The 24,540-nt window shown below is 41.9% G+C and overlaps 2 protein-coding genes across 3 annotated transcripts in view; both read left to right on the top strand.

Moving 5' to 3' along the window:
* The window catches only part of LOC106093160 (protein phosphatase inhibitor 2), a 48,008-nt gene that overhangs the window by 5,830 nt on the left and 17,638 nt on the right, over positions 1-24,540 (top strand). For both annotated transcript variants that reach the window (XM_059360169.1, XM_059360175.1), the window contains exons 2-4: positions 21,203-21,487; positions 21,878-22,042; positions 22,106-22,197. In XM_059360169.1, the coding sequence (XP_059216152.1) occupies positions 21,363-21,487; positions 21,878-22,042; positions 22,106-22,197 (382 nt within the window). In that variant the 5' untranslated portion in view covers positions 21,203-21,362. The remainder of the gene's footprint in view (positions 1-21,202; positions 21,488-21,877; positions 22,043-22,105; positions 22,198-24,540) is intronic.
* Positions 10,667-14,568, top strand: LOC106093159 (slo-interacting protein 1). Its single transcript, XM_013260175.2, has one exon. The coding sequence runs from the start codon at positions 11,064-11,066 to the stop codon at positions 13,968-13,970; it is 2,907 nt and encodes a 968-aa protein (XP_013115629.1). The 5' UTR covers positions 10,667-11,063; the 3' UTR covers positions 13,971-14,568.

Genomic DNA, 24,540 nt, shown 5'->3' with positions numbered 1-24,540 from the left:
GGATACATGAGCGATCCTAGAGGGATACATGTGGACTCCCCTAACGTAGACGACTCACGCAAACGAAAAAAGTCGCTTGCTTGACTGGCTGGCTTCCCCATATATGGCACACGATTCAGAGCTGCCGCCTTCAAACCTTAAGTCGCTGATTGAAGCCGCTTCTGTAGCGAAGAAAAGCCTCATTGTAGGAAGTGATGCTTATGCACATCACCAGATATGGGGAAGGGTGTCAACGAAAGGGGTGAGCTGCTTATTGAATATATTATAAGTTGCAATCTGGCTATTTTTAATAAAGGGGATAAACCGACCTTTATTACTAGGAACAGGCAGGAGGTACTAGATATTACTTTTGTATCGGAAGATATAAGTGGAAGAATATGCGACGTTAGATGCCCACAACTTCTCTGTTGATCGTTATATTAGTTTCAGCCTAGGAGAAAATACTGAAGTAGTGGTCCCTCGGCTTAACAGAAGAAAGGCGGGTTGGGATAAATTCCGGCACAAATTCTGCACTTATATCCCTTCTATACGAGAAAAGAAAGTGGAAACTCGGAGGATATAGACATAGTGGTCAAGCGGATCACGAAGGAACTGAATGACTCGTTTGTGTCAGCATGCCAAGCCGAGGGGCAAACAGCGACCGCCATGGTGGACCTTAGAGCTCTGCAGAAAACTCTTCAACAGAACAAAAGCCACAAGAGCACCACACGAGTGGGACATCTATAAGGCTGAGCTAAGTAAATATAAGGGCGAGCTGAGAAAGGCTCAGAACAAATGCTGGGTAGAATTCTGCAGCTCCGTGGAGGATACATCTGAGGCCTCTAGGCTAAGGAAGATTCTGTTCTCGAGACCTATTACGGTGGGGTATATTCAGAAGTCAGAGAAATTAATAGAAACATATCTTAGGACAACGATCCCTGGAGATCGCCTGTCGCGGCAGCTGCATGCACAAAGTAAAGGCAAATCCACTGAAACAGCCCTTCACGACCTACATGCGGCTACATTGAGGGTTCTCTCGCTGTCAAGGAATATACAATGGTAGCATTTCTTGACATTGAAGGTGCTTTCAACTCTCGCAAGAAAGTTTATTAATAACTTACTAACTATAAGATGCATTACGGCAGGCTTGGGATCTGTGGATCTAAAAAGATGGGTCAGCAGAGGAACTCCTCAAGGAGGTTACTGTCTCCTCTACTTTGGAATATGGTCATTAACAATATATTATTGTCTCTGGAAGAAAACGGCGTAAAAATAGTCGCGTATGCTGATGACGTGGCAATTGCGGTTAGGGGAAAGTTTCCCAGCTCTCTAAGAGATATACTTTAAGAAGCTCTACGTGCAACAGCAAAGTGGACTACCGAAAGTGGTCTAGGTATAAATCCGTGAAAGACAGAAATAGATCTTTTCAGCGGGAGATACAAGTTGCCCACAGTGGAACCTGTCTCCTTGGTTGGAGAGAATTTTTCATTTACAGAATGCGCAAAATACCTGGGTGTTTTGCTGGACAGGAAACTGAACTTCAAATACAACATTTTGGAAAGGGGAAGAAAAGCCACTTTTGTCCTATACACCTACAAGAGAGCCATTGGCAAAAGTTGGGGGTTTAGATCGCGTGTCATGCATTGGGTATATACTGCAGTTGTAAGACCTATTATGCTATATGGTGTTGTGGTCTGGTGGACGGCGCTTCAAAAGTCCACATACTGCTCAATACTTTACCGGATTCAAAGGATGGCTTGTTTGTGCATCACAGCCGCACTGAGGACGACGCCATCTGATGAACTGAATTTAATGCTACATCTTATGTCTCTGGACATTGTGGCTACCCGAATTTCAGCGACCACTGCCGTGAGGTTAAGGGACCATTCTTATTGGTCATGTGGCGGCTGCGGACTCTGTGTTATCCTTGATACAATATCCGATGTTTCAGGCAGTGTGGATTACACCCTACCTGAGCCGCTTTTTGATAAAACTTACTGTACTGTACTATTCTTGATAGAACCGATTGTAACTACGATATCCCTGGTAACAAAAGTTACATAGACTTCTACTCGGATGGTTCCAAACTAAACGACCAGGTGGGCTTTGGGGTGTACTCTAAAGATCTAGAACTGGTCATATCGAAAAGGTTACCCGACCACTGCGGTGTGTATCAAGCAGAGATCCTTGCAAATTAGGAAGTGGTGGTAGAAATGGTTTAGATATAATGTCATTACGACGATTGGCATAAATATCTTCTCAGACAGCCAAGCAGCCATTAAATCTCTAGAGAACGTATTTCTGAACACAAAAACCGCCCTCGACTGTCGCAGATCTCTCAACGAGATGGCTGAACAGTTCAAAATTCACCTGTTCTGGGTGCCAGGCAACAGAGATATCTCAGGGAATTGTAAAGCGGATGAGCTTGCGAGACTAGGAACTACCCTACACATTCCAGTGATACTGGAATCTATGGGTATGCCTCTACCGACATGTAAGCTAAGTTTTCAGGGCCATGCCCGAAGGGCAACGAATGATAGATGGTCACAAAGAGTGGGCTGTGAGCATTCCAAAACTATGTGGCCCAATCTAGACTTCAAGAGGTCTAGTGCTTTACTGCCATTGGCTAGAACAGATGTCTCAGTCATTGTGTCCGTCATGACAGGCCAGTGTCTAATCGGAAAACATGCTGACAGACTGAAGGTTGCCAGCAACTACTTTTGCAGAAGCTGTGAGGACATCGAAGAAGAAGAGACTATAGAAAACCTTCTGTATGTGTGTCCCGCACTAGCAGTTAGAAGGAGTTCCACTTTAGGTTCTCATTTCTTTGAGAACCTGTCTGATTTAGCGGATGTGAACATTCACCAGTTATTGGACTTTTTAAAGCGATCTGGATGGTTCAACGGTAGGAACTAGAAGGCATCTTCCTTCTTCTGTTCCTGTGGTATCACAATGGACGAAAACGTCTAAGTGAGTCTGATGGCAGACTCCCACTTAAACCTAACCTAACCCTGTAACCGAGTTGGTAACGGGTTTAGATTGTCAGTTCGAGGTCGTGAGTTCGATTCCCACCAGGGGTCTAGGTCTGCTGCTACTGTGGTATTACTGGATTAAAATTGTCTAAGTGAGTTGGAGGCCACCGTGGCGCAGGGGTTAGCATATCCGCCTATCACGCCGAACGCCTGGGTTCAAATCCTGGCGTGAACATCAGAAAAATTTAAGCGGTGGTTATCCCCTTACAAATGCTGGCTACATTTGTGAGGTATCCTGCCATTTTAAACTTCTCTACCAAGTGGTGTCGCTATGCGGAACGCCGTTCGGACTCTACATGAAAAAGGAGGCCCCTTATCATTGAGCTTAAACATTAATCTGACTGCACTCATTGATATGAGAGTATGAGAGAAGTATCCCCTGTTCCTAAATGGAATGTTCATGGGAAATTTAGTAGTAGTAGTTGTAGTGAGTCTGTAAAGGACTGTCACTCTCACCTAAATCTTACTTAGCAGCACAAGATTTCAACATAAAAAATCGCAAAGCCACATGGTTGTCCCCAGATCAAGAAGCAAGGAACCAAATTGATCACGTTTTGATAGATGGAAGGCATTCATCCAGTGTGTTAGATGCACGATCGACCCGAGGAGCGAATATAGATTCGGATCATTGCATCTTTGCAGCAAAGTTTCGCACCCGCTTGAACATTGCGATAAAAGTACGATCTGACACTGCACAGAAGCTGGACATAAAAGCTGTTCAATCCCATGGGAGCCGGTTGTATGTACCGGATTGACCCGATGAATTCCTTCATCGGCAAGGGCTGCCGCCTCAGTGTACCACACACTGCTACTACAACATAAAAGCTGTTAACACAACAGATGGCAATGGCATTCTCCAATCGGCTGACCTATCTGCTTGATGAAAGCACTTCTTGTCCTTATGATATAATGGCGCAATCCATTGCCAACTCCATGAAAAATGCCGCGAAATCCATAATTGGATACCAGAAGCCTCTCTCAAGAAACTCATGTTACGTACGACCACGAGTGTCGAAATGCTACTGATGCCAAGAATGTGTCAGAGCAATACTGCAATCAGTAGTAACGCGCCAGATGAAGGAGAGGTATCGGGAGAAAACACCTATTCTGCAGAAAGAAAAAACAAACGAGTGCGTAGCATTTTTAGGTTTTAATAGCATATTATGTCAAGCAATACACTTTTTAGTGCAGGGTGCGCCAGAGAAACTTGTTTATTTGAAAGGACAATAAAAACAAAAGTACTTCAGTTATTTAGTTTTAATTCTTGAAAAATACAAAATCCCAATTTTGTTGCATGCAGTCTTGAAAAGGCATCGAATAAATGGGTACCCCCATTGCGCATACACTGATTAAGTCGATTTTTGAAATTCGTTGTTGTTGTTGTCGTAGCCACATTTTCATGTGGAGGTAGCGATCCTCGTCAAGCTCCTGTAGGTGAGCAAGCTCGTTCCGGTCCAAAGGAGCGATCGGCGAGGGAACATGGTGGCCATTGGTTAATTAAAGGCGCTAATAACTCGCCTTGTCATATCGAGGATCATAGGCACTCAGTATATATGCAAGAGCCGGTGCCGCCCAGTCTCTCACTGAGACTCTCCGCTCAAAACTAATTACTTTAAGTATTTAATTCCTGATTTATTTTTAAGAAAATGTTTATGAATTGTTAATTTTGTAGTATTATAGTCATATATGGTCTGACGACTTGACTAATAATTGAGCAAATTAAAAAAAAACGCTGATTGTCCGCGACTGCCGTTGCATCTATTCCGTATCGAGCATTCCACTAACCGCAACCTGGGGATGCACACAGGCTCGTGACAGCAATGAACACCACACAGATCGAACCTCATTGTTCCAGCCTGTGTGGTGCTCACAGCTATCCCGTGCCGAATGTTGTTCTTGAGGTGTGCTATGATCCGCGGTCGATCGACTTAAACCAGGGATTTCAAATAACCCCATAAAGAAATCGCAATCGAAGATCGCCTCCGAGAAATGTCGGGGAAATGTCGCAACAAATTTATTGAGTCTCGTGCTGTGGCTCCATCTGACTGAAATCACAAGTTTCTTACGTTCATTTCTTTGAGGCTTGAATGAAAAAATTACTCGATCATTTTTCTTTAACGAACTGCGTACACAGTGATTGCGCGTTTGTTTGCTTCAAAAAAAATAATAAGAACCGATTTTTCTCATTACCTACATCCCACACCAGACAGTAACTTGTTCACAATGAAGTGGCTTCTGGCGTACTTCGTGTGGATTTACACCACTCCAATAGTTTGACGCATCCGGAAATGTGAGTGAGCCTCGTCACGCGGAAGACACTTCGAAGGCGAAGGCCCGCTGTTCCCTAGACCAGAGCATGATGACAAATGACTGGAGAGAGAAACAAACATGGGGACTTCACCCTCTAGATGCGCCCCATCACTGGCCCACCCTATACATAAAAAATAATACTCGGTTAAGCAGTCAATGTTAGTTAACATAGCTTTAGTTTAAGGCTGTCATGCGTTAAATTCTTACATCATGTTTAAACTTATCGCAAATCTAGATTTGCGGCTTTGCTTAACTTTTACTTTAATTGCCTATGACAGAACATTTGTCCCGATAGCCGAACTTAGAATAGATTTTCTACGTTCCTTCTAAAATCTCTGACACCAAGTTTCGAGATGTCCTTTACCACTTGATCTTTTCATTGGGCTTTTGGTCGTCCCGGTTTGCGTGTACCACCGTGATTGCCTTCAAAAGACTTCTTTATTCATTCTGACAACATGATCTAGCTAACGCAACCGTTGTATTTTGATACGTTTAACTATGCTCACGTCGTCATACAATACATATGCTCATACAGTTCGTGTTTCATACGACGCCGATACTCTTCATCAATGCATAACAGTCCAGATTTGCGAGCGTTCCAAAAACGAGATTTTGGAAATCTGGTTGTATATATTTTATCTATAATCAATAACTGCTACAACACCAACAACCAATCCCATGGCAGCCGGTTATACGCACCGGATTAACCCGATGGAATCCTTCATCGTTTGTCCTTTTTTCGTAATGGGAGAGGCACATCACGGAGTGGCTTCTCCGCACGCTTCTGGTCCGTGCTGGGATTGAAATGAACCCCGGACCCTGGTTCTGTTCGACCTCCAGAACCGCCTCCATCATCGGTGGGTGAGGTGGAATCGGTGCATGGAGTGGGTACATAATCTGCTACGTAAGGATCGCTCAAGGAATGAAAGTGGGGGATTGGCCTTCGTGATACACCATTCTGCGCAAAGTAGACCCATCTCGCCTGCGCCTGGCGCTAGTGATCCCTACATGGAGTCAAGGGAGAGGCACATCCCGGAGTGCCTTCTCCGTACGCTTCTGGTCCGTGCCGGGATTGAAAAGAACCCCGGACCCTGGTTCTGTTCGGTTTGCCAGAACCGCCTTCATCATCGGTCGGTGTCGGTGAGGTGTAACCGGTGCTTGGAGTGGGTACATTTCCGTTCTTGCTCTGGCCTAACTTCGCTACGGGAGTATAGTCATACTGGCTATGTCGCAAGGTGCTGTGCGAACATAGCCAGCAGTGAGTCACAAGCGTCGCCGTCGTCGCCTTTGGCGTCCTCGTCGTCGGACTATGTGACCCCCCCGATCTCTCCCGTACGGCAATTTATGCAACGACAGCACCCTAGCCCTACTATTGCCAGGCCAGTGCCGGGAAGTGTATCGTTCTTGCAGTTAAACTGCAACGGACTGCGTGGCAAGATTGATGAGATCGTAGATTTTTTGAGTCGGAAGAGCATATCGGTCATAGCAGTCAGGTCTGGTACTGCCGAGATAGAGATATACAACGTGTATATACCGCCGGTTGGTAGCTGTGTCCCGATTAATGGCCAGGCTTACAACCCCGTCATAAGTGGGTTGCTATCTGGCCATAGTCGTCTGGTTCTGGGGGATTTTAATGCACATCACACGACATGGCATTCTCCCCTAGGTAACGACCAGCGTGGCATAGCTTTGGCAGAGCAGATAGATAGCTCCACGTTTTGCACGGTGAATGAGGATGCCCCCACTAGGATTACGAGGAGGTGCAGCAGCTCGCCAGACATCTCAATTGCATCCCCTGATCTCCTGAGTGACGTATCCTGGCAAGCCGTCATCTCTTTGGGGTCGGACCACCTCCCCATAATCCTCACCATCGACCGACCACCCGACTTTATAACCTCTGAGCGCCGGACGTTCATCAATTACAAGAAGGCCAATTGGACTGGCTTCAGAGAGTATACCAATCGCCGCTTCAGTGAACTGCCACCCCCCTCTGATGTGCTTGTGGCCGAGAGGAAATTCCGAGACATCAGGTAGATCTACACGATCTAGAGCGTGAGGTCCAGCGCTACAAGAGAGAACCTCTAGATCAAGCGGCATATCAAGCGGGTCTGAACAACATTAATGCAGACACGGTAGCAGACGCGTTAATTGGCTACCGGTTGAATGTAGTCCTTGGAGAACGACCGCCACCCATTGCACCCGAAGAAATCGACCTCCCCCAGAGTCAATTACGATCTGGCAGATGCAGCCGCCTCAATTCCCACAGAGCTAAGATTGATGCCGACGTGCAAGATGTATGTCCCGATTGTAACCAGGGACCGCACGATACACGTCACCTGCTTAACTGCCCGGCTAGACCCACTCGACTCAGACCCAGATCCCTGTGGACGCACCCCATCTTAGTCGCGGAGTTCCTGGGTCTTGACACTCAACAGAATCAAGCAGACGAAATATAGTACACAATAAACTGCTACAACAACAACAACAGCTGTGTCCCAATTAATGGCCAAGCTTACAATACCGACATAAGTGGGTTACTATCTGGCTGTAATCGTCCGATTCTAGTGGACTTTAATGCGCATCACATTTCATTGCATTCTCCCCTAGGTAACGACCAGCGTGGCATAGCTTTGGCAGAGCAGATTGAAGGCTCCACGTTTTGCACGGTAAATGAGGATGCCCCCACTAGGATTGCGAGGAGGTGTAGCAGTTCGCCAGACATTTCCATTGCATTCTGGCAAGCCGTCATCTCGATGGGTCAGACTACCTCCCCATAATTCTCACCATCGACCGACCACACGACTTCATAACCTCTGAGCCCCGGACGTTCTCAATCAGTAGAAGGCCGATTGGGCTGGCTTCAGAGAGTACACCAATCGCCGCTTCAGTGAACTGGCACCCCTCCTCTGATGTGCTCATTGCTGAGAAGAAATTCCGAGACATCATTAACGCAGCAGCCGCTCACTTTACTCCAGCCGGTCGAATACCCCAAATCCGGCCCAATTTCCTGGCGCAGGCAATGGTACTCGCAGACGAGCGTGATGGGAGTTGTTGTATGGACCCCACTAACCCCAGAATCAGCGAGCTGAATCTGGAAATAAACAGGGTAGTCAACGAACATAGGCGGAATTTGTGACTGGAACACTTCGAGCAAAGTAACTTAGTCATCGGTTTAGACAAGCTGTGGTCTACTGTTAAGTCACTCTCGAACGCCGGAAGACGGGATGACAGGACCTCAGTCACGTTTGGCGACGTAACCGTGATTGATCAGAAGAGATGCGCCAGGTTGTTCAACCGTCAATTTATCGTACAGAGCGATCTCCCTTCTCTCACCAGTAACAAATACGCTTGAGGCATTACTCCTCCCGAGCGTCGTAGGAGAATTTCCATTCGCCGTGAATCAACATGAATTTCGAAGACTGCATAGCACAACAACTGCTTTGCATGCCATCACCGCACACATTTGCCGTGGCTTCAATCCGCCCAGGCCATGTGATAGGACGGTCCTTGTGGCACTGGACCTATCGAAGGTATTTGCAAAACATCGCCAACACGTCCCTCCAGCCAGTCTTGAAACGTTGGGTCGCGAATAATCTGTGTGGTCGCCAGTCATTTGTGGAATTTAGGGATAAGAAGTCGAAGCATCGTAGAGTGAAACAGGGAGTTCCCCAAGGTGGGGTGATATCTCCGGCTCTGTTTAACCTCTACCTATCCTCCATCCCACCTCCTCCAGACGGCATAGAGATCGTATCATATGCGGACGATTGTACGATCATGGCATCAGGCCCCCCACCCATTGATGACATCAACGAGCTTGCCTCATATTTCGCTGCAAGAAATCTGAAGATATCCGCCACCAAATCTTCGGCCACACTGTTCACTACAAATACGCGTGAGGTGAATACTGAGCTGACTGTGATGGTCGATGGAGAAATGATTCCGACCATCAAGTGTCCCAAAATACTTGGCGTCACATTTGACAGCTCTAACACATTATCCCCACATGCCACAGCAATCTGCGATAAGGTCAACAGTAGAAAGAAGGTCACTTGCCGGCAGCACTTCGGGTGCAGACAAAGAAACCTTATTGTCCACTTACAAAGCAACTGGCCGGTCTGTGGTAACTTATGCAGCGCCAGTGTGGTATCATCAGCTCTGTGACATGCAGTGAAATAATATTCAGATCTGTCAGAATGCCGCCCTCCAAACTGCGGCGTGCTGTCTTCTCAGTTCTCATGTGGACCTCCATCAGGAGACAAAGATCCTACCAGAGCGAAGGCATAGACTTCCAAATCATCAACTTGTGGATAGATATCAACCGCCCAGAAGCCTTAGGCTAGATCGACATGATCTAGAGCGTGAGGTTCAGCGCTACAAGAAAGAACATCTAGATCAAGCGGGTCTAGACAACATACATGCAGACATGGTAGCAGATGCGGTAAACGGCTACCGGGTGAACATTGTCCTTGGAGAACGACCGCCTCCCATTGCACCTGAAGAAATTGACCGCCGGCAAACAAGAGTAGTTCAACCGCCTCAACTCCTACAGAGCAAGAATTGATGGCGACGTAATACACGATATGTATACTCAAATGTGAAACTGATAAAGGCTTTATTACACGGTATGTAGGTGTCTAATGACATGTCTAATTTAACACACGTAGAGTTGTACATGTCGTGTGATACAAATGAAATTAACATATAAAAATCGGAAATTTTTAAGTGTTCTTCGAGCGGAATTTGACAGCAATCAAGTGTTTTTGTTTCCATAACAAAACACTTTTTTATATGCACTTGTTCTTTTCGCTTTAATTTTTTTTTGAAAATATATTAAGAAGTGAGCCATTGAAATCAATAAAACATACAAAAATGATGCCGGCAATGGTTTCAAGTGTCAAGTCATTTTCCTCACGATAAGCAGAGTACTATTCTTTCGCCTATATTTAACCAACATTTTTTATATGGAGTTCGACAGCATTCCGCTTGAAAAGCTGAACAGAATACTCTGCTTTACATACCATTCATCATTTTTGCTATTACACTTGTTAAAGTTGTGAGAAACCTGGTTTAATCATAAAGTTGTGAATTCATTTTAATTTGGGTTTGATTTCATTCGACTGACAACAAAAGCAGCTGATTGCCTTACGATTTTGTCAGAAGGAATAGACCAAGATGAATTCATTTACAGGTAGGAGCAGTTGTATGTTACCAATCCGCGCCATTCTTATCACACTATGTGTGCAACATTAACAAATTCAAAATTTGACATGTCATAAGACAAGGACATAGAGTGTGATAACATCTTAAGTAACCCCTGAATTTCGCTCTCATTGAATTTGTCGCCGAGGCACGTTGCCATGTCTAAACGGCCACTATCGTTTTAACATCGAAAACATCCGGGAACTCTCATTTCGGATACACAAAAGACATTTTTGGCAACTCTGTGTTTTCCTTTTATTTTCTTTGTTTCGTCCACCGAATGATTGGAGTGAAAATTCCTAAGTGTGGCAACATCATCAGTTTTTGTGTAGATTTATTTCTCGGTACAACATCCATCAATCCGTCCAGTTGAGAAAATTCTTAATTCTGTGAAAAAATCCTATACTCTGATAAATAGAAATCGAAAAATTCGGAGAAATCAACATGGATATTTTGTAGGCTTACACCTTTCCTGTTACCATCAAACGGGAACTTGAATTTCTTTGTTTTGGAAAGGTAGCTGTGCAGACACACACAGCGGTGATGGTGGCGATGATGATGGCCAATCTTAGTTTTGTTCTACTGAAGATAAATGACACAGATATCGGTCAATTGCAACAGGAGAAGCGCGACGCTGCTGCTGCCCTCAATATTCTATTGAACAATGAGTCGGAAAATGTTGTGCTTCATTTGAAGCGAAAAGCTTGCTGGAACTTGGCCAGCAAGTGTTTGGTCGATGACAATGATGAAATCGAGATAAGTAAGAAAATATGCTTCCTAAAGATACAACCAAATACCGGGAATGCTTCCGCGATAGCGAACAATGCAGCGCCTTCGTCCACAGAAATAATTGTAAATTTGCATTTGCCGAACTCATCGGCATGTGGGGAGGAGGATGGTGGCCTTTCAAAGTCGACTCAAACCGATGACATGGCTTACTATGTCCATGAACAGTTACGTAATATGGAAAAGGATACCGAACGCTTGATAGAGGAGGAACACAATTTATTCGAACAAAGTTTGGCCCCCGAAATAGATATTGAGGAAATAACGCTGAGGAAAACGCACAGTGACGAAAGACTTGGTTTGACAGTATGCTACAGTAATGGCGAGGAGTACGGTGAAATTGGGGGCGAAGTTGGTGGAAGTGGTGGCAGTGGCGGCAGTGGTAATGAAATGTACGGTGGCACTTCTGGCGTGACCGAGGTATATATTAGTGACATACATGTCGACAGTGTAGCGGGACGGGACGGTCGTCTACGGCAAGGAGATCAGATCTTGCAGATAAATGGCAAGGATATAACTACCAGAGAGGAGACAGAAACGTTGATAGCCGAAAACAATAATGCGGTGACACTGTTGATTAGTCGCTACTTGTATGGTGAAGACGACTTTAATGACCCCTCTACAAATGAGGAAGACGATGAGGTGCTTGTGGTGGAGGATGACGAGGACGACGATGATGAGGAGGAGTTTTATGATGAGAACAACATGACCTATGTTAATTGTATTGCCAACAATGAGTGCTGCCTAAACAATGTGGACGACTTTGACAAGGCCATTATGTCACAAGTAGAACAGCAAAAGCAGCAGCAGGACAATACGCAGAACAATTCTGTCTTGGAGGCCACATCTGCAACTCTACCATCCAATTTGAATAAACTAAAAGGTGCTAAAATTGAAAAGAAATCATCAAATTCTTCGAGGAACAATGTCACAGCGACAACGAAGAATGCAAGCAACGAAGCAAACAAGGCTACGACGTTGTCGGTGATAGCGCCCAAAGCCAATCCCACTGACAATAAGACAAGCGATTACTATGAATCTGAACATATATATGAAACTATTCCCGAAGATCCAGAGTCAGAGCCATTCTATTGCTCGCCTTATGATAGTTCAGTATATGTCACTGCCATTGCCTCTTGTTCCTCCTCAACCGCAACTGATGCTCTGCAACAGCAAATGCAGCACAAACAGCGTGTGGTTCAGTGGTTGGGCATTAACTCCTCACAGGGTGTTTGCAATACTGCCATACCTCGTCATTCCCTAAGAAGCAGCAGTGGTTGTGGACGTAGTCTTAAAAATCGCCATAAAACAGCTACGGGCGGCACAATACGAAGTACAATGACATCGCTTACCAATGGTTCAATTGATGGCATTGGTTCGGCGATGACGTTGCCCGCTTCCCAAGTCGACGACCAGGATAATTCGTCAAGCGCTTACAATACTGGGGGATCCAACAACAGTGTATCTCCTCATTCATTGTTGCTTAACCCCAAAACACGCACAGAAGCTTACCAAGCTGCAGCAGGTTGTATGCCACCAATGGCTTCAGCATCATCCATAGATGATGTCATAGGGATGCAGCAGCTCTTGCTACAACACAAAATAGCCTCTCAACAAAAAATTCTCTCGCCTAAGGATAAAAACAAAATAACAAGTCCCAAAAGTGGTAACAAAATGTCCGTAATGGAAATGCAGGGTCAGTCTGCTGTGACTGGAGCAGCCCCAGGAGGAGGAAAACTGGCCATGTTCACGAATAGTGAGGCAAGTGCTCAGCGGAGTGCCATGTTGCCACAGCATTTACTAAAACAGACAATCCCTTTGGATAAGATGATGCACCAGCCTTATTATCAGCATCAAATAGCGGCAACAGGAGCTGCCGATCAAATACATTGCCCCCAATTCACGGCACCTAATTTAAGTCAATACCACTTTGTTAGTAGTCAAGAGGTAAACAATCTGTCCCTTAATAACAAAATACCAAAGTCTTCCCCAGCAATAGCTGAAACAACCAACAATAATTCGAAAAATAATGCCGACGAAGAGGAGGCCATGGTGTGGAAGGTGAAGCGGCGACCGGATGGAACACGCTACATAGTACGGCGACCGGCTAAAAGTCGCGTCGTCAAAGAACGCAATGTTCGTCTGAATGTGGAACGTCTAAGAGACGAAAATACCACAACCGAGGATGATACAATGTCCGAAATAAAAACCGGTCGTTACTGGACCAGGGAGGAGCGCAAGAAACACATCGAGAGAGCCAAAGAACGAAGGCAACAGCAACAGCTACAGTACCAACAACAGTTGCAGCAGTTACAGCAGCAGAAGATAACTATGCCCTATGAAGAAAATGCTGCCGATTTGCAGGACCGCGAGCAAGTGCGACATGCGAATTTCCAAAGTTTTACCAGGCAAAAATACCGACAACACTATCAACTGCAATTCAATTCTGCAGCTCACTCGGATGCAGTTCAAAAGCATAAATCTTCGCTAACCTATCACAATGCATCCACGGCGGGAACAACTGCCGATGATGGTACAACAGACCAAGCAGAAGTCGGTGGAAACTTGACGACAATTACGACAACCACATCCGCCTCAAATTTAATCACGTCCTCGGAACGCAATAACCTTAATAGCAATATGATATCCGTCACAACTGTATAAATACAACCTACCTAACCATTTGCAATAATTTTTTTAAATTCAATTTCATGCTTTAAAGCAAAAAAACTCCACTACACACACAAACACAAACCACAATAATAGAAACAATAATTGTAGAGTTAACTCGATTTACCTGCTGCGCTTAATCGACAACCACACAATAGTATACATAACCGATATCCCATTTATGTAAAATATCTATATATCCAGGACCTCTATACACTACACATTCACATATAGTATATTCCAAAAACAGAACATTTATGTATATGGATGATGTACATAAATATATTATGAATTATGTATTCCATATGTAGACAAATCAAAGAATATATTTAAATGAGACAATGTGCCAAATTTAAGAACTGTTTGACGAGTTAATCACGAATAGCTTCGAGTATTGAAAGAATTCTTGTACATAAAAACTTTATACACATAAATGCATGAAAGTAATCGTAAAATGTTAATACAACTATCCATAAAATGTATGGGGGGAAACACAGTAGTGGTGTCTAGTAGTTTGAATTTTTTTTTATTAGCTTTTATCCCAATACATAATAATTACCAAACTAAAGAGATATATTACAATAAATCTTAAGTACGACATACAAATGTATACATAAAACAAAACAATAAGCGCCATCCGAATGAGTGAATTCATGAAAAAAAAGAAACGCATCAAGTATACATGGCCATTTATACATATGGCCCCTGATTCCATATTTATCTTCAGTATTCTCAATGACCGTTATTAAATTGTTCAAAGTTAACAGTTTTATGTTGTGTTGGCAACATTGAACAACGGCATTGATCCTCCTATTCTATCCTTACCTAACATATAAGAAAACAAATGCACTTTGTGCATCGTTCTCATTTTCCTAAAAAACAAACCCTAAGATCTTTTCAGCAGCTGTCCTCTATACATATGTACACTGCGGCAAACTGAAGCCCGCCTTCAACAACAATTCTCCATTCCTTAACAAAAAGTATACAAGAAAACATGTTTGTTTCCAAGCACAATAGCAATTTAAAAAACCCTTTTCTAAAAATGTGTGTTTAATATAATATGTTAAGTAAATAATATTGTATAACGATAAAAATTACAAAACGAAAAAAAAGAATACTACCATAAATCCTTTAGATACCAAGATGCATTTGTTTCAAAATACGATACGATACAAAAAAAGCCCATAATCCGAATTCGATTTCTTTGCAAAAATGTATATTCGATTTTGCTAAATGCTTTTTAGGATTTTGTTACAATGGAAAAAAAATCATATATGAATTCATAATAGAGTTTAATTTTTCAGTTAATTGTTTGTGGGATTTTACATTAAAAACAATGCACATTGTATCACAAAAAGCAATGGTTTTGCGATTAAAATTCCCCATTGTTTGCCACGGAAGATATGAAAATCTAATTTCTGTTTCAAAAATTCAGTATTGCCACAAATTTGACTGGCAGTAAAAACCTCTTACAAATAAAATGTTTGTAAAATTGAAAAATGCTAAATTTGCAACTTATCAAAAAAAGAAATTTTGAGCGAGAAATAGAACTAATTACGTTAAAGAAATATTTATTTTTAATTTTCCTATTCCTATATATGAAATATCAATTCGTTTGTTATAGTTTTTATTAAAGCAAGTAATATTAACAATAAAATATTTAATTACACAAAAAACAAAAATCGTTTTAAATTTATAATCGTGGTTATTGGAAGGGATAGAGTTGTTCAATGTGTAAGAATAGGACTTACACATATGTATGTAGGTCTTTTGGTTATGCACCCCAGTCCGCAATCGGTCTGTATTGTTGTTCGCTCAAACTAGTGGTTTACCTTGAAAACTACGTAAGGTTATAGCGGCAGTCTAAAATCAGACTTAGGCATTTTAGTCCATTAGAAGGGAGGAACGATGCCTTCAAGTTGAAACAGATCGCTTCAAAAATCCTAGTACCATGTGAATGTCCAATGTCGGTGCGCGATATGCACTGCGCAATTGTTATTTAGTTTATTTTTGCTCAACATCTTTACTTAAAACATTTATTATGTTTTCCAATCAGACAGTAACTCTTTCTTACGGACACCGTGAGTAAGTTTTGTGGTCTAATCAACGACAGCAAAGCGATTTACTTCTTCAAGTTTAGAATGTACCATATAATGAAGCATTCACAGCCTTCAATTTGGCACCATTTATTGTTGTTGATATAGCAGCCATATTGGTTGTTGTTGTCGGTGGGTAGTGTGTTGTCTTCTATGTTTCGTCTACTTGATTCTGTTGAGTATCTAGATCCAGGAACTCTGCGACTAAGATAGGGTGCGTCCAGAGGGATCTGGGTCTGAGTTGAGTGGGTCTGGGTCTGGGCAGTTAAACAAGTGACGTGTGTTGTGTGGTCCTTGGGCACAAATGGGACATGGAGTCGAGGCGGCCGCATCTGCCGGATCGTAATTGAGCTAGAACTACTCTGGTTTGCCGGGGGAGATCAATTTCTTCAGCTGAACCTCAAGGTGTAGATCTGTCTTAAGGCTTCTGGTTGTTTGATACATATCCACAAGATGATGATTTGGATGGTCTCTGCGATAACAGCCCAGAAGGCATTGCTTAGACAGCATGTAGTTTTGTCTTCACAGGGAGACAGATGTGACTATTATTCCACTGCGTGTACACAATCCCATGGCAGCCGGTTGTAGGTACAGGATTGACCCGATGGGGCCCTTCATCGGCTAAGGTTGCCGCCTCAGTATACAACACACTTCTCAATCCCATGGCAGCCGGTTGTATGTACCGGATTGACCCGATGAATTCCTTCATCGGCAAGGGCTACCGCCTTAGCGTACCACGCACTGCTACTACAACAACAACACACTGCTACAACAACAATTCCACTGTGTCACAGAGCAGATGCTATCAATGGGTGGGGGTCTGATGCCATGATTGTACAATCGTGCGCATATAATACGATCTCTATGTCGTCTGAGGAGGGGGTGGAATGGAGGATTGGTCGAGGTTAAACAGTTCCAGAGATATAACCCGCCTTAGGGAACTCTCTGCTTCACTCTACGGTGTTTCGATTTCTTATCGCTAAATTCCACAAATGACTGGCTAGCACACAGATTATTCGCGACCCAGCGTTTTAGGCCAGGTTGGAAGGACGTATTGGCGATGGTTGATAGGTTGAGGACAGTTGTAAGCTACTTGATTCCAGGTCAATCCAAAGGCCGCCTGTTGTACGTACCGGATTGACCCGATGAAGTCCTTCATCGGCAAGGGCTGCCGCCTTGTTGTACAACACACTGCTAAAACAACAACTCGACTCCAGGTAGATCCCGATTCTTCAGCATCAGTTGGATGGTTTGGCTGCCAACCAAGCCTCTTATGGTAAAGATGAATACCAAACAGATCGGAGCTCAAAGTTCCAGCCTGTATGGTGCTCACAGCTATCCCAGGAAAACAAACGGTGCATTTTTGAAGTGCCGTCTAATAATTAATAACGAAACTACCAAACCAAATTCCATGAATAAACATTTTATTTTTAATTTATAGCACTGTTGAACTATCTTTTTATTTAGTAACGTGTGAAATATCATCTTATGGCGCCGGTTGCCGACGGCCTGTGATTCCTTTTTTCCTTCTTTTACTACCCACCAGTTTAATTTTTTCTTTGCTTTAACTGGCACTGGCAACTTTAGTTGGAGGTTGCCATGCGTAGTGCAATTTTGAAGTAAGGTTGCCATCCATAATCGACCCATAATTACAACAGCTTCAATCACGAAAATGATAATACCAATCATAGTTTTTGAAAAAGGTGATTGAAAAAAAATTTCAGCAAAAAAATTGCATATTCAATTAAAAAAATGATTGATCGAATTAAAAAAAAAAAATATTGAAATTTTCGAAATATCCAATTAATTTTTTAATTGGATCAATTAAAAATTAAATTTAAAATATTCAAATATTAAAATTTTTGCGAAAAGTGCGCTGTATAGGGCGCAACTCGATGCAACATAGTTAACATATGTAAAACTCCTGGAACATGAATTTGGGTTTATTTTTGGGTCCATGATCAATATTTAGAAAACACCTCCGGGGGTTTTTCCAAAAATGAAACGGAAAATATTGTTTTCCGAATTATAAAAGAAAGAGTAGCGAAGTAGTAACTATATGAATTACATGCATTTGCATATTTTGATCATTAATAAGATTTAAATTGCGTCTATTTATTTAAAAAGTAGTCAAAAGACTGTTTGTTGAGGAGTTTTACCGTCCATATATAAAGAGCACTTATAAAAATTTTGAGCGGCTCCACTTTTTAAAAAACGGACAGTCATAAAGGTGCTTTCGGGTATAAAGAAAAAAAAAACAAATGCATTGGGAAAAATAGACAGGGTTGTACAGCTAATAGACAGGGTTGTCGATCGTGGTAAATTTGGTAATTGTATCATAGAGGCGTTATCGCAATTAATACGATTCAAATACAACATACCAACACGCGGCCCTTGAAGCCGTCACACCTAATATGGTTGAAAAGTCTTCTAACCAAAGTCGAAACGCGTCACATAGTGGTTGGTGTGTGTCGCTATCTTTGGCTTTCCGCTCGGCAGTACTGGACTTGACTACTTCCCCCACCGATCCTTGCGTAGCGCATTGTAACCGCGACCACTGTGTATATTAGTACTTACAAATTTCACTATCTCATCGACTTTGACTTAAAGACCATGGCAACAAACAAAAGATGAATTCGCCTGAACTGATAAGACAATATTTGGGTTTCGTGCTGTTGCAGCATATATTGTCAGGTGGGAGAAGTCTGAAGTCGACGAAGCTTATGGGCAGTTAGTATGACTACTTCTGTATAGTCTTCAAGACAGATTACAATGAGATTGAGACATTTAGGGCCTTAAATAAAAGATATTTTGGATGTGTAGCATGACTCTGATATAAAAATTGTGCTCGAAGCGTCTATGGGGCCGCTTCAACCCATAAAACAACTTGTGCGGACCAGTATTCCGATCGGGGCAATACGGGGCTCATATGAAAGGTCTATAGAAGTTGACTACGAAACTGATAATATTGGGTTGCCTAAAAAGTAATTGCGGATTTTTTAAAAGAAAGTAAAATCATTTTTAATAAAACTTAGAATGAACTTTAACCAAATATATAATTGCCATATTGTTCGATGACCTTTTGCCATCTTCTTGGCAAATTTAGTATTCCACGCTCATAGAACTTCTGGCCTTTATCTGCAAAAAACTGAACCAAGTACGATTTTATAGCCTCATCATTGCCGAAAGTTTTACCATTTAAGGAGTTCTGCAAAGATCGAAATAAATGGTAGTCTGATGGTGCAAGGTCAGGGCTATATGGTGGATGCATCAAAAGTTCCCAGCCAAGCTCACTCAGTTTTTGGCGAGTGACTAAAGATGTGTGCGGTCTAGCGTTGTCCTGGTGGAATATGACACCTTTACGATTGACCAATTCTGGTCGCTTCTCCTTGATGACTGTATTCAATTTGTCCAATTGTTGATAGTATCCGAATCAATCGTTTGGTTCCTTGGAAGCAGCTCAAAATATACCACACCCTTCCAATCCCACCAAACAGACAGCATAACCTTCTTTTGGTGGATATCAGCCTTTGAAGTGGTTTGAGCTGGTTCACCATGCTTGGACCATGATCGTTTTCGACTAACGTTATTGTAAACAATCCATTTTTCATCTCCAGTTATGATTCGTTTTAAAAACGGATCGAATTCATTGCGTTTAAGGTGCATATCACAAGCGTTGATTCGGTTTGTTAAATGAATTTCTTTCAATACATGTGGTACCCATATTAAAATTGACGCCAAACAAACAAATATAAACAAAATTTCGCGCACTTTTTTTCTAAAGCAAGCTAAAAGTAACAGCTGATAACTGACAGAAGAAAGAATGCAATTACAGAGTCACAAGCCGTTGAAAAAATTTGTCAACGCCGACTATATTACCGACAATTACTTTTTGGGCAACCCAAAAATATAAGGGACATAGTTTTTCGGGGGAACTCGCATCCACCTATCAAACGGTTCGGGATAACTATGAGGGTCAAACAGGCTGGAACTTTGAGTTTCAATCTGTGTGGTGTTCTTCGTCATCACGAGAAGCTTAGCTGGAAGATACCTACCGTTTGAACAAATTATTTGATCTTTTTTTGTAAACAATAACAGTAAAATTCGAGCCAGCGTAGCGCAAAAGTTATCATGCCCACCTTTAACGCTGAACGTCTTGGTTCGAATCCTCGCGAGAACATTGGAAAAGTTTTCAGCGGTGGTTATCCCCTCCTAATGCTTACGATATTTGTGAATCTTGAAAAACTTCTCCCCAAAGAGATGTCACCTTGCGGCACGGCGTTCGGATTCAGCTTATCATTAAGAATAGAACAGCAAAAAACATTTAAAATTCAACAAAAGAGGGATGCTGCTAGAAGCATTTGACTGGCTTTCCGTATCGCGATTTCAATTCAAGAAATATCATCAGCGGACGATGTCAAATGGATTATAGTGCTTTACATACCATCCCAACTAGAGTAGGTTGTAAAGCCCACATCTGAATTTGAACGGTGATCTTAAAGACGACTTGATTTAGAAGCGCACTAGAAAACAAGTAAAATCTTACTTCCCTTATTCCAATCAAACTTATACAACAATGCCAATAGCAACGAATACAAAAATATTTTGCTCTTCGCACAGCGATCAACCAACGGTTGATGCTGTCCGTGCTATTTTGCGTATATGAAGTGATACCTACACCACATGCGACGTGCCTTTCCTTTCGTTTGTCTGTTTGCGCTTCCTTTTTTCGGTGTTAAAATCTTGTTGAGATTCCATTGGAGTATATTGTTCGGCTCTAGACCATTGTTAAATGCTTCCTATCCAAAGAATAGCTCTAGACCATTGTTTAATGCTTCCTAGAAGCATTTGACTGGCTATCCGTATCGGGATTTCAATGTCGACCAAGAAATATCGTCAAATGTATCATGGTGCTTTACATACCATCCCAACTGCACTAGGTTGTAAAGCACACATCCGGACAATATCCTGCAATAGAATCTCAATAAGTTTTTAAAACCGACAAAAGAAAGAGCAAACAGACACAGTAAAATTACATTAAATGGGTTGGAGTGGGTTTGAGATTGTAAATTATAATTGAATTAAAAATATATTTAAAATATCTAAACTTTAATTTTTTCCTATTTTTAGCCTTAAGTGTGTGCAACTCTTATCTCTCGCCAATGAACAATCGTACCAATACTCAGATATAATTATCAAAACGAGAATTGGCAATAACAAATCAGAAACATATTTGTAGTAGACGAAATAGATTTGAAATCCGTAAATTGTACATTTGATAGCAACAAAAATGCAGAATGTTTCCAACGGCAGCAATGTAGATGCACTTGGCGGCAGCGGTGCCAGTGGCAGTAACAAACGTCCTAAAAAGGGAATCTTGAAAACATCAAGTAGTTTTGACCGCACCGGAGCAAGGTAATGTAGAAAGTTACTAATTAAAAAAACATATTCCTTAACATACCAATTGTTTAACCTGCAATACCAAGTATTTTTTAATTGTTTGTGAATCTAAAAAGGGAAAAGTTATAGAATAGAATAACTTTCTAATTTCATTTAGCGATGTTCGTTTGTCCGTTTAATGTGTTCATGTATTCTTGTAAGCCCGAAATTGTACACCTATTTTGGAGGAATGGATGAACAATTTTTAGAATTCAAAGTAGATCTTTGCGAAAATTGCAAATATATTACAAAATGGTGCAGCATAGTATTACATAGACAGCTATGCTCTGAATTAGCTTTTTCTTACCTGTATAGAAAATAATACTAATAATTTTAAGTGGAATTCATCATTCGTTATTTTTTCAGCTGTCGCAAAAGTGCTAAATTCGATGAACTAAATGTTCTGCAAACATTTCATCCAGCTGATAAAGATTATGGTCATATGAAAGTAGATGAACCGAAAACGCCATTTAGTTATAGTGAACCCGATGCTGAACGTGATCAACTTGATGCTGAATTATTGGCTGAAAAGTATAAATACTGAATATGTTTTGCGAAATAACAATTAACCACCGTTTAATTTTTTTCTTCAAGGCTACGTATTGCTGCCAACACTCAAACTCCTTCCTTTGAAGATGAAGATGAATTATCAGACGACGATTTTGAAGAAACGCCCGAAGAGAAAGGTGAAGTATACGAATGTTACGAAATTTTATATTGCTATCAGCTGACCCGGGCCAGCTCCACTGCGCCTTCTTTTAATTTATGTGGAACAAAAGATTCCTTGGAATATTTATTTTCAAAGATCTTTTAGTGAAATACCATGCTAACTTGACTAAGAGTTTAACAATATAAGTGCCTTTATCTGAATCCCATACGATCTTTATTGGTCTACGAATTTAAGTTTGGATGTAAGGTGTGCTCCATTCTTAAAATACTTAATTTCAGCCCGATATTCTCATGATTTCTAATTTAGTGGTGTTTTCGGGGGAGAGGTTATCCCCCAGATACTTGGCCTTGAAAAAATGTCGGCATCGTGCTCTTCTCTCAAATACCATTTATTTAAACCCCATATTGCCATAGGTTTTGAGGGGAGTTTACAGGATGAGACGTCACCCAAACACATGGCCCCAAAATAGGTTATCAAATTTGTTTTCTAATCTTAAATACCTTTCATTTGAGCCACATATTGGCATGGTTGACAATTTTTTTCCCTTTGGGGGTGTTTTGGGAAAGAGGTGATGCCCTAAATACATGGTCCTACATTTGGATATCAAATTCGTATTCTACTTCCAAATACCTTTATTTGAGTCCCATATTGCGATGGTCACTAAAAAATTGCTGTTTGTGGGGTATTTTGGAAAAGGAGTAGACCCCCAGAAAATTGTTCCCGAAAATGGGTATCAATTCTTGCTCTACCCCAATACCTTTTATTTAAGCTCCACATTGACATGGTCGGTAAATATGCCCGATTTAGGGGTATTTTGGGGATTGGAGTGGTGCCCCAAACACTAAGCCCGGAAAATATATCAGCTACGTGCTCTATTCTCATATATCATTTATTTGAACCCCATATTGCTATTGGCCTCAAAATTGGATATCAAATTCGTTTTCTAATCTCATTTAAACTCCTTGCAAAAGTCAGCAAATATGTCCGGTTTGGTATATTGGCCCTAAAAACTATGAATATTTAGTTTCACTCTCTTTAAAACCCAAATTGTCTTGGTAACCAAATACGTCCTATTTGGGGGTTGTTATGGTGGTGGGACGTCCGCTAGACAGCCTTAAATTTGAGCCCCATATTTTCACAGCCGGCAAACATGACTGGCTTGGGGGGTGTTTTGGGGAATGGGCGGCCATTCAGTAAATTGGCCTTGAAAATATATATCGGATTCGTGTTTCATTTTAAAAACCCTCTTATTTGAGACTCATATTGCAATAGTCAGAAAATAATTACTATTTGGGTGGCGTTGTGGGGGTGGGGTGGCCCCACATACACTTTTCCCGAATATTAATACCAAATTCGTGCTTTACTCCCGAAGACCTTTCATTGGAGCCCCATATTGCTATGGTCGTAAATTTGTCTCCTTTGGGGGATGTTTTTGGTGAGAGGCGGCCCCCCAAACACTTGGTCCCATATTTGGATATCAGATTCGTATTCTACATTCAAATACCTTTTATTTAAGCCCCATATTCCCATGGTCAGTAAATAAGTCCAGTTTGGGGGTGTTTTGGGGAAGGGGTGGATCCCCAGAAATGGGGTCCCACATTTGAATATCATATTCGTATTCTACTCGCAAATACCTTTCATTTGAGTCCCATATTGCCATGGTGGGTAAATATGTCCAATTTAGGGGTATTTTGGGGCTTGTGGTGGTCTCCCTAGCACTTGGTCCGACAATTGGATATCAGATACGTTTTCTTACCCTAAATACCTTTAATTTGAGTCCCATATTGTAGTGATTGGTCTAAATATATGTTTGGTGGTTTTAGGGTGGGGCAGCCCCCGTGGGTACCCCATCCGAAATTTGGATACCAAATTTTTATTTTTGGCGTACTATATGAGAGCACACAAAATTTCGCTTAAATAGCACCACCCGAGATCTGGAGTTTCTAAAAATTAGGGTACGGGGGAGGGTCCGCCCCCCCTTCGGATATCAAAAAATGTAGTGCCCTATTTTCACCACGGGGTCATTATGCACCATCTGTGAAAATTTCAAGAAAATCGGTTCAGCCGTTTCTGAGTCTATAAGGAACACACAAACATACAAACAAACCTACAAACAAACACAAATTGATTTTTATATATAAGATTATAAATATATAGAATGATTTGTTTGTGAAGGCTAGAGGACTGCCGTCAATTAACTTGGGCGATCCGAAGCCTTTGGGGGCGACACATTCCGAGTTAAGATCGTGGGCGCCAAGCGCGCATGTAGCAATGTAGAACAGCGAAACTGTCGGTAGGATGTCGAAAATCCCATGGGAGATCCGGATCGTGAGAAGATGAGGTTATTACTGAAAGGAAG

The sequence above is a fragment of the Stomoxys calcitrans genome, chromosome 1 (assembly GCF_963082655.1).
Source record: "Stomoxys calcitrans chromosome 1, idStoCalc2.1, whole genome shotgun sequence".
Taxonomy (NCBI): domain Eukaryota; kingdom Metazoa; phylum Arthropoda; class Insecta; order Diptera; family Muscidae; genus Stomoxys; species Stomoxys calcitrans.
This window is presented reverse-complemented; position numbering and strand designations above follow the sequence as displayed.

Bases quoted from the DNA above. Each gene is read 5' to 3' on its own strand.
- LOC106093159 (XM_013260175.2), top strand. From the start codon at position 11,064: ATGGTGGCGATGATGATGGCCAATCTTAGTTTTGTTCTACTGAAGATA.